Here is a 10519-nt window from a genome sequence, read left to right on the forward strand (position 1 = left end):
TGGAGGCTGCTGTGAGCTGAGACGCCACAGCACTCTAACCAGGGTGACAGCTTGAGGCTCTGTCTCAAAAGAAAACAAACACAAAAGAAAAATATTTTTAGACAGCTACACATTGTGTTTATGTTTTAAGCTAAATGTTATTACAAGAGTCAAAAAGTTTAAAAATGTTTAAAAGTTGATAAAGTTATAGTAAGCTAAGCTTAATTACTGAAGAAAACTATTTTGTATACATTTAGAATAGCCTAAGTGTACAGTATTATAAAGTCTACAATAGTGTCCAACAGTGTCCTCAGCCTTCATATCACTCACCACTCACTCACTGACTCTCACCCAGGGCAACTTCCAGTCCTGCAAGTTCCATTCATGGAAAGTGCACTATCCAGGTGCACTATTTTTATCTGGAATCTTGTTAGAGTGCAGTGATATGATCACAGTTCACTGTAACCTCAAACTCCTGTGCTCAAGTGATCCTCTTGCCTCAGCCTCCAAAGCAGTTGGTGCACGACACTGTGCATGGCTAATTTTTTCTGTTTTTAGTAGTGATGGGGTCTCACTCTTGCCCATACTAGTCTTGAACTCCTGACCTCAAGTGATCTTCCTGCCTTGGTCCCCCCAGTGCTAGGATTACAGGCTTGATCCACTGCATCTAGCCTATTTTTACCTTTTACATTGTTTTTTTACTGTACCTTTTCTATGTTTAGGAACATAAATTCTTGTCATTTTGTTCCAACTGTATTTAGTACCATATTATAGCCTAGGAGAATACGCTATGCCATATAGCCTAGGTGTGTAGTAGGCTAGACTATCCAGGTTTGGGTAAGCACGCTCTGTGATTGCCTAACATTACGTTTCTCAGAACACATCCCTGTCATTAAGCAATGAATGACTGTATAACTGTATGTAAGTATAATAGCCTATGTTTATTAATCTGTATCCACAAATGCCATTTGCATTTCAAACATTCACTTCTACATGACATTTGTTATGTACCACAGAGAGGAAAGTTACCCAAGATTAATATAAAATTGCCAATAATTCCTTTGCTTTATTTTTTTCCCTCAGTTTCCAAAAATAATGGAGTACTTGAAGTTAATATTTTTGCAATTGAATATTTTAAGTCTCTGCTGCATTTTCAAGATTACATATTATATAGAAATGACTTTATTAAAATTTAAATAGCACAAAGAGAGAGAAAGAGTAATAGACAGGTAAATAAAATAGCCTTACCCCAAAATATTGACTGTAGCTACCTCTGAGTGAAAAAAATTAAATAAAATTTTTTTCATTTTTGTTTTTTTTGCGTATGTTTTAAATCTTCAACTGTGACAGGCAGAATGCTAATACAGCTCCCAAGATTGTAGAGACCCTGTGTAAAGCCCTCCTCCAAATGTGGGTGGGCTCTGTGAAAATGATGACTGTCACTATATTGATTAAGGTACCTCATATGACAAAGGGGATGGTTAATAAACATCCTCTATTACCTTAGGTTACATGAGACTTCCCCTCAGCCAAATGGAGAGGGAGAGTCTCCTGCTGATTGAAGGAGAGGTCTTGTAGGAGGGATTGGGAGAAGAAGGAACTGTAGGGGCCTCTTGGGGTTGAGAGCAACCCCTGCTGAAGCCAGCCTGATGTTAGGAGCCCAATCAATTCATTGGAAGCCACTAAGTTTGTGGTAACTTGTTAGGGAACAATAAAGACTGATAGACTAACTAATGATTTTTTTTTTATAGGAAGAGACACAATAAAAAATTATTTTAAACCACTGCTGCCTGTTTATGTAACAAAGCTATACTTTTCCGTGCACCTTGGGGTGACATCTTGTCCATTCCAAGGGCTATACCTGGCTACCCTGGGTACTGTAGTCCCTCTGACCTGTGGTTTTAGTTTTTGAAGTTTCAGTTACCCACAGTACAGTGCAGTAAGATATTTCAAGATACCACATTCACTTAACTTTTATTACAGTACATTGTTATAACTGTTCTTTCTATTTTATTATTAATTATTGTTACTAATAACTATGGCTAATATATAAATTAAATTTTATCATAGGTATGTATACATAGGAAAAAACAAGCGTATACACAGGGTTTGGTACTCTAGCTGGTTTCTGGAATCCCTAGAGCATCTTGGGGGAAGGATCCCCTTCAGAAAAGGGGTGGATACTATGCTTCCCATCTTCCTCACCCCAGCACCAGCACCTTAGTGCCTCTCGGTGCCTTCTTGCTCACCTCCAGTTAGTGGCCTGATGGCTTTGTCCAGAAATGAATTCCTCTCCATTCCCACTTCCTGGGTGGGGCCCAGGTAGCCTGTCATCCCTCCTGCAACAGCTGAGTCCCTGCCTAGCTGGGCTCAGCCTCTGCTCTCTCCCTGCTCCTATAGGCCAGCCAGGCCTTTGAGTACACCCCTACTCTGCCTGCTCAGAAATTTCCAGAAGCACTTTGCTCCTGAAGGATTTGCATCCACGGCTCTGATCTAGTCCTGACTCTTCAGCCTCACTGGTCTTCTGTATCTCACTTCTGGGTGTTCCTGATGGTGGTCCCTTTTCTGGGCATGACATTGTGCTGTCAAGCCTTCAGTCAGGGTGCTCCAAATCTTCCCATTCTTGCCTATGAAAATCCCTCCATTCCCAGTTCAAATGTTACTTGTTCCATGATACTTCCTGAATCCTGCACCGGACCATGCATGTGGTGATACGTGTATCACAGCCCTCTCCACATCAGGTGGAGGCTCCTGGGGAAAAAGCCTGGCTTGACTAAGCCCATGTGCCCACTGCAAGTGCTCCATGGACTGGTCTACTCTGTCCTTAAGGTCATCATGCCTATATGACCACTCCCATAATCCCACACACTCAAGCTGTAGGAGCTCAGGGGTGAAGCACTCACCCTGAGCTGGGAGGCTGGAAACAGCAACATCTCGGTCCTTCCTCCGGCTCCAGGGACCCCAGGAAAAGCAGGCCAACAGTCCTGGAAGGCCCGGTCCTTCTGCTAGAAAGAACACAAAACCCCAGAGTCAGGAGGTCAGATGGTACATGCTTCAAAAGACTAAGAGATTTTGTTTAGCAAACCAGGAACCTCAACTATCAACTGCCCTAGTTTCAATGGTCTGATTAAAAACACAAAGATGCTAATTTGCAAAAGTGAGTGGGTTTTATAGTATTAAGGAACTAAAAAAAATGATTGCTGTATCTATGTTATCTCATTTCATCTTCACAAAAAGTCCTATAATGTAGGTACCATGTTAAGGAAACTACAGCAACAAAAATAACATGAAAATTAATGACAATTACATGGCATCAAAGAAAGAAAATACTCAAAGAGCTGCACTTTCCCTCTACTTGTTAGTTCAAACCATTTCTTTCTTTTTTTTTTTTTTTTGAGGCAAAGTCTCACTTTTTCACCCTCAGTAGAGTGCAGTGGCATCATAGCTTACAACAACCTCAAACTCTTGGGCTCAAGTGATCCTCTTGCCTCAGCCTCCTGAGCTCAAGTGAGCCACCCGCCTCGGCCTCCCAGAGTGCAAGCTTACAGTCATGAGCCACCGCGCTCGTACTCGAATAATTTCTTAAAAGGAATAGATTTAGTTTATATTTTTGTAATAATCATATAAAGTCACCAGGAGCTACGTTAAAAAAGAAAAAAAAGGACTCCAGGCAGCCAAAACAAGGAAAATCTTTGTTCATAATCTTTACCCAGGGCCTATTTACTTTTTTTTTTTCCCTAAAAAGTTTAGGAGAGGAGCAAGTATTTTTTTGTTACATAGATGAATTACATCATGCTGAAGGGCTTTCAGTGTACCTGTCACCAGAAGGGTGTGCATGGTACCTGACAGATCTATTTACTCTTAAGTTGTACTACCCACTTCTAACAAGATCGGATCCTTAGTATTTCAACCCCAAAACAGCTGGATTAGGTACCATAACTAGGTAAAAGGTCACTGCCAAAGGCAAGCAACCTAAAAGAATGGGAATTATCATCAGGCAATGAGGAAAAAGATCAGAAAATGTATAACAACCAGATGCAACTGCTAGTAAAACCTTAGTGACTTAATCCACTTGGCTTAAGGATCATAGCACTGCCCATTGCAGAAACTGTGAAGAAACTGGTGGGCAGTGAGTTATAATTACACTCATGACATTTAGTCATTAATGAAAGGTTTTATTTTATTCAGTATGTTTTTACGAAAGTAGGAAGAGTTTAACATAATGGAGTGCTACTCTCGAAAAATGTTAAAATTTCAAAAGTGTTACTGTTTGTTTAAAAGGAAGCAAAGATTCATTCACCCATTCCGCATTCCAGGCAGGGTGTCAGGAAATGGGAATGCAGTCGTGGTTAAACTCACAAGTGAACGGTGACAAAATCATGTGGTAAGAGCTTAAGGAGCAGGAGGGCAAAGGTTCTCAGATTTCACTAGCAAACTTGCAAACTGGAGCAGGAAGGGCCAGGGCAGGGAGGGCAGGAAGCCTTCCAGGAGGACGTTCCCCTCTGAATGAGATGGGACTGGCCAGGTGAAGAGGAGGGGAGAAAAGGCTTTTCAGGCTCAGGCTACAGCTTCAGAGGCCAGAGCAAGCTAGGCTCTCAAGAATTGCAAGCTGTTCCCTGGGATGGGGGAGGGCTAAGAGACTAAAGGCTGAGAATTTTTTTGGCACCAGCTCAATAGGGTGGAAAAAAAATTGTGTGAATTCCCTTCTTTCCTCTGGCCCCAGGATGAGGCCCCCAGGTCAGTCAAGGGGCGGGAAGGGCAATCTGAACAGCAGTGCAGTTCAGGGCATTTCTCTGGTTTTTGTTTTTTAGGATGCTTGTCGTTCAGTTTAAAATCCACCCTCACAACTCCAACGAAAAAGGAAGAGGTCCTGCCCAGAAGGAGAAAGGTTAGGGTCGGCCCTCAGCTGGCAGTGGACTTGTGACACTGGGAACATCAGAGGTCTCTAGGCTGGGAAAGACTCCCCCACACCCCCAGGCTAGTTCTGACATCTCTCATAACCCAGCTTACACACCAATACATCCCCAAGCACCACACAGCCACAGTCTTCATTAACTCCTTAAGAGTCAGAGGCTGCAGGGCTGGAGGGCTGCCCAGCTGGGCCGGAAGAGGGAGCCCGGGAGCGCAAAGACCTCACAGTTTCGCCAGATCCAGCTATATTGAATGTTCATATTTTAATCTTAGAGCACTGCAGTTCCTGTAAAACCTTGCGTTCCAGGATGGAGGAGATTCTGACCTTTCTGCGGATGGCTGCAGTGGGAAAAGACCTTCACTCTCCTCCCCACCTTTTAGGAGAGTGTGGGGGGGGCGGGGAAAGGTAGCCTCAGCAGACCTGGGGCAGGCAGGAGACAGCAGTGGGTTCACAATCTTGGTAGGCGTCCAGGAAGCGCAAGAACATTTTGCGTTTTCAGTCCCACGCACCTCCCCCACACCTCTAAGTCCCTGGCACCTTGCATTCCCCGCGGGCATCAAGAGTCCACTACCCAGGGGTCACTTCTCCTAGAGTTCCCGACGCATCCCCTGCTGCCAACTCTCCGAATCCCAGTTCTGCCACCCACCTCCCTCGAAGCTTTCGCATCCTAAGGCTTTCTCATTTCTTTCCCCTTCTCTGCCCAGCCCAAATCTTCTCCCTACCCACTTCTCCGACCTCCTAATCATCCCCTCGGCTTTCCAAGCCCCCTGGGCATCTTCCATGCACTCCGGATTCTCCCGGGAGAGACTCGACCCCTTGCCCTGGGCCCGCTCTCCGCTACTTGAGAGGCATGCTGCTAGGCACCAATCTGCTCTAGGCCTCAGTTTACCTCGGTGCTCAGTGAGAGGGGGACGGTCTAAAGGGGCCCAGCCTCGGGACTTCCCCCCAGCCTCATCCCGCCCGCGCCCCGCTCGGCCCCGCGCAATCTCACCTGGTCGCCGGGGCCCGGCGGCTTGCAGGGCCCTGCAGGCGGCCGCCTGGACGGCCAGACTAGAGGCCGGGTAGCCGGGGCAGTAGGCGGCCGCCTGCACCGGACCCCCTGCCTGGCGGCCGAACACCGTACGAAGCAGCGCCTCCAGCAGCCGCAGTCCCAGCGCCACCGCGTCCTCCGGCCCGGCCTCCGCCACCAGCACCCCGACCAGTGCCCCGCCTGCTCGCCGCCGGCCGCGCACGTCCCGCAGCATCTCCCGCAGGCGGCGCCGCGGCTCCCGGGCAGCCAGCGACGACTCGCGGCACAGCACGAAGACGAGCGGCGAACGGATGGCGCGCGCCGCCGCCCCCGGCGCCCTCTGAGCCCAGCGCGCCGCCCCGGGGCCCGCGCCCTCGGTCGCCGCTCCGCCCGGCTTGGCCGCCGCCGGCTCGGGTGGGAACACGGCCCGGGCAAAGTCCCGCAGGAGTGCGCGGCTCTGCTCGCGCTCCCACAGCTCGCCCACCAGCAGCACCTGCCCGCGGCCCCCAGCCGCCTCCACCAGCGCCTGGAAGGGCGTCTCGGCCGGGCGCGCGGGCCGCGCCGCCAGCGCCTCCAGCTCGCGCTCCATGCTCGCCGCCGCCCGCTCTCTGCGGCCCCCGTGCACCCGCTGCCCGCCTCTCGGAGCAGCCTCGCCTGGGTGGGGGAGACACGCCCCCGAGGGCCTGGCCCGGGACCGGGACCCCCCGGCCCGCGGGCCGCAGCTCTCGCCGCACCCTCTGCCAGCAGGAAGGCGGGGTCTGGTGGGAGGCGGTTCTTCCCGAGCAGGGGAGAAACTGCCCGCCCCTCACTCACTCATTCATTCATTCATTCATTCATCCACTCATCCATCCATCCAACGAGTACTTGTTGAGCACCTACGAGGTCCAGGCTCTGGGCAGCCGAGGGTGGGGGAAGACAGACAATGATCCTGTGTCCAAATATATCCTCACAAGGTAAGAACGTCTCGAAACCTGGACTCCCACTTGGTTTAGGGGCAGAACCGGTCTCTCACCGAGCGTCTTTGGAGTGGGTGGGGGGTGACCACAGAGAAGGGGGTCACCCAGCTCTCCTTTGGTTCTTTAACAATTGGCAAAGGCTGATCGAGGACCTGTTATTTCCACAAATAGATATTGTGTGCAGAGCACTGCCTAGGCACTGAGAGTGAAAACCGGGAAGGCAAACAGCAGAAAGTCTAGTGGGGCAGATGTCGTTGTCACAGATGGTGCTCTGACCTGTATAGGTGGCAGGGGACGGGTTGGCAGCAGGAGTACATTTCCTTTCATTCTAAGGGCCTAGGTCAGACTTGTCCAGTAGAATTGTGATAGATTTTATGCTATCTGCACTGTCGTTTACTCTAGTGGGTAGAACCATGTGGGCATTATTGGGCACTTGAAATTTGGCTAATGCATCTGAGGAACTAAACTTTACATTTCATTTAGTTAAACATACAAAGCTGTGTGCAGCTCTTTGGACAGTGCTTGTGAAGGCTCCTCACTTCCCTGTTACAAGTGCAAGACCAAAAGCCCCTTTAAGGCAAGCGCAGGGCTTATACTTTGCCCTCTCCTTCTCCATATAACCCCCAGCCCTCTCTTCCAGTAACCCTATTTCCTGCTCCTATAAATATGCTGAAATATCTGCTCCAGTAGAATTTTGTATGTTCCTAAAGTAGATACTCTCTTTCTTGATTATCTGCTGTGAACAAGCAGTGGAGATTGAAAGCTGTACAAGACTCAGTCCTGCCCTAAGTCTAACTGTTCGGCAGTATTTTAGCCAGAGTCTGGAGGAAGGACCCCATACCTTGGTTGGGGTCCTGATTAATGTGACCTTTTGCCTCTGCAGGCCATCTTCAGGTTCTCCCAGAAGGGCATCTCAGTGCTCAGAGTGGAGATCTGGGGCTGGGATGAGAAAAGTCCCAAATTTGGAGCAAGAAGTTCTGGATTGGAATCACAGCTGGGTTCTAGCACCAGCTCAGTGATCACTCATTCAAACTTGCCCAGTGCTGAGGTGACAACTGTGAGCAGGATAGTTTCTACTTTCTTGGAGCTGACATCCTAGTAGGGCCTGGGGGAGTGAAATAACAGACAGGTAAACACATGAATAACTGCTCAGAGGGTGATCAGAAGCCATGGAAAATTATTTCCACCAGATGGTAATATACTTGAGGCCCCTTCCTATGAACACAATTCTGAAGATGCCTCAGAAGCAAGAGAGAGGTGAATAAGGACTGAGAAACTCAAGGGAAACCAGGAGAAGCCCCTTCCCTTCTTCTATCTCAGTGCCACAGGACAGGGATAAGCTGAATGAATATCTTATACTTGTGTTTTTTCTCTGCTCACATTGGTCTCAGTAGATCATCGCCCACCCCTGTCCCCACCTCCACCAACACGGTGGTAGGAGGCAGAAAACACCTGTGCTAGCAGGGATGGTCATGAGGCTGGGGTTAGATGCCCAGAACAGCCAGACCGGGCAGTCCCTTCTCTCCACTTCATGGATCAGAGATTCTTTTTTTCTTTTTTCCATTTAACTAATATAAAGTTTATTTTTTAAATTAGATTTCTTCTCCATTTCAATGTTAATACAAAGAGGTTTTTTTTTGAAACAGAGTCTCACTATGTTGCCCCTGGTAGAGTGCTGTGGTGTCACAGCTCATGGCAACCTCCAGCTCTTGGGCTTAGGCAAATCTCTTGCTTCAGCCTCCAGAGTAGCTGGGACTACAGGTGCCCACCACAACGCCCCACTACAGAGAGGTTTTTTTTTTTTTTTAATATTAAATCTTTTTTCTTCCATTTCAATATTAGATACACTGAATACATTTTTCTAAATGTTTTTTACCCAGAGATAAAATTTTCCGTTTTTGGCTGACTGTGTGATATCTAAGTACAATATTAACTTAGGTGATAAAACAAAAATATAATAAAAATATGGAGAGGTTTTTCTCCACAATTCAGGAAGCAATGATTATAACTTAACAGTGGCTATTTCCTAGGATTCCAGGCAACAGCTTCCTTCTTCCTGTTTCATATGGTTTGAAAATTCTAAAACTATGAAATATTATTTACATAAATTTCAACCATCTTACTTCTGTGACTCCCCTTTCTAACCAGTAAATATAAGTTATAGGCCAAAATTTTTAGTGTATTGCTTATTGTAAAGAAAACAAAATTTTCCATTTATCTGTTAATTTGTTCTATTTTAATGGACATGACAAAAAACATGAAACTCCCCGGTTAACTGTTACTTGGAAACGTTCAGACACCAAAGCTCAGGTTTAGCCTCAACAGTGCAAAGGTTTTTAGGACAAGGAGAGATTCAGGAGGGCCTTCAAAATCACATCTGTCCATTTCTTTTCCACGCATATACCTGCAAACAAGCACCAATGCCTGTAATGCTGAGAACTGCACTTAACAGGTGCACCTCTAGTTCTCACTGCTTCCAAAACAGGCAGCACCAAAAGCAGTGAAATGAGGACTGAGAGCAATTGTGTTAAAACTATAGTCATGATGTTGGGATCTTGAGGGCTGAAGGATCCAACTAGATGGCATATATGTGTGCGTGTAAAACAATTGTCTTGAAATTTTTCCCTTCCTGGAGCTCCGGATCAGATGCTAAGGTTAAGAGGTTCCACCTAACACAGCCTTCTAGGAAGCAGCCATTACAGGAATGATGGGTTAGAAATTCTAGGCTGGGTGCGGTGGCTCATTCCAGTAATCCTAGGGCCCTGGGAGGCCAAGGTAGGTGGATTGCTTGAGCTTAGGAGACCAGCCTGAGCAAGAATGACACCTCAACTCTACTAAAAATAGAAAAACAAGCTAGGATTCATGGCGCTCTTGTAGGCTCAGCTATGTTGGCGGTTGAGCCAGGGGAATCATTTGAGTCCAGGAGTTTGAGCTTGCTAGAAACTATGGTGACACCAAGGCACTCTAGCCTGGGGCAACATAATGAGACTCTGTCTCACAAAAAAATTTTTTTTAATGGACTTGACAGAAAGGGAATTTATATGTCTTCAAAAAAAAAAAAAAAAAAAAAAGAAAGAAAGAAAGAAAGAAAGAAAAAAAGAAGGAAAGAAAGAAATTAAAACCTCAAGATCCAGCTCAAGAAAAGAGCAGTGGCTGGGGGAGAGAACCCAGACGTTCCCAGAGTGGGTGGCACATTCATACTGTAATGCCAAAGGCAATTCCCACTCCCTTCCCACATTGAGCTCCCTAGTAGGGACTTAAGATAGAGTCTGGGGATGGGAAACGTAGGCCTTAAAGAGACTTGTTGTGGCCATCTTGGCCCTTAAGTGTGGTCTTTTCACTGAATCCAAATTTTACATAGCAATCCTTTTATTAAAAGAGCTGTTAGGCTTGGTGCCTGTGGCTCAAGTGGCTAAGGTGCCAGCCATATACACCGAAGGTGGCGGGTTCGAATCCAGCCCGGGCCCGCCAAAACAACAATGACGGCTACAACCAAAAAATAGCTGGGTGTTGTGGCCAGCACCTGTGGTCCCAGCTACTTGGGAGGCTGAGGCAGGAGACTCACTTGAGCCCAGGAGTTGGAGGTTGCTGTAAGCTGTGATGCCACAGCACTCCAATCAGGGGCACAGCTTGAGGCTCTGTCTCAAAAAAAAAAAAAAAAAA

The 10519-nt window shown here is 47.1% G+C and overlaps 1 protein-coding gene and 1 pseudogene across 1 annotated transcript in view; both read right to left on the reverse strand.

Annotated features, from left to right (window-relative positions):
- Positions 1-6609, reverse strand: part of CUNH2orf72 (chromosome unknown C2orf72 homolog) — an 11650-nt gene extending 5041 nt beyond the window's left edge. The window contains exons 1-2 of the mRNA XM_012802292.2: positions 5883-6609; positions 2883-2984 (exon numbers count right to left, since the gene is read on the reverse strand). Coding sequence (XP_012657746.1) covers positions 2883-2984; positions 5883-6489 — 709 coding nt within the window. The 5' untranslated portion in view covers positions 6490-6609. The remainder of the gene's footprint in view (positions 1-2882; positions 2985-5882) is intronic.
- A 2406-nt stretch (positions 6610-9015) lies between these two features.
- On the reverse strand, positions 9016-9672 carry LOC111723584 (annotated as a pseudogene).
- Between the last annotated feature and the right edge of the window lie 847 nt (positions 9673-10519).

Source organism: Otolemur garnettii, unplaced genomic scaffold, assembly GCF_000181295.1.
Source record: "Otolemur garnettii isolate 467f Iridium unplaced genomic scaffold, OtoGar3 scaffold00013, whole genome shotgun sequence".
Taxonomy (NCBI): domain Eukaryota; kingdom Metazoa; phylum Chordata; class Mammalia; order Primates; family Galagidae; genus Otolemur; species Otolemur garnettii.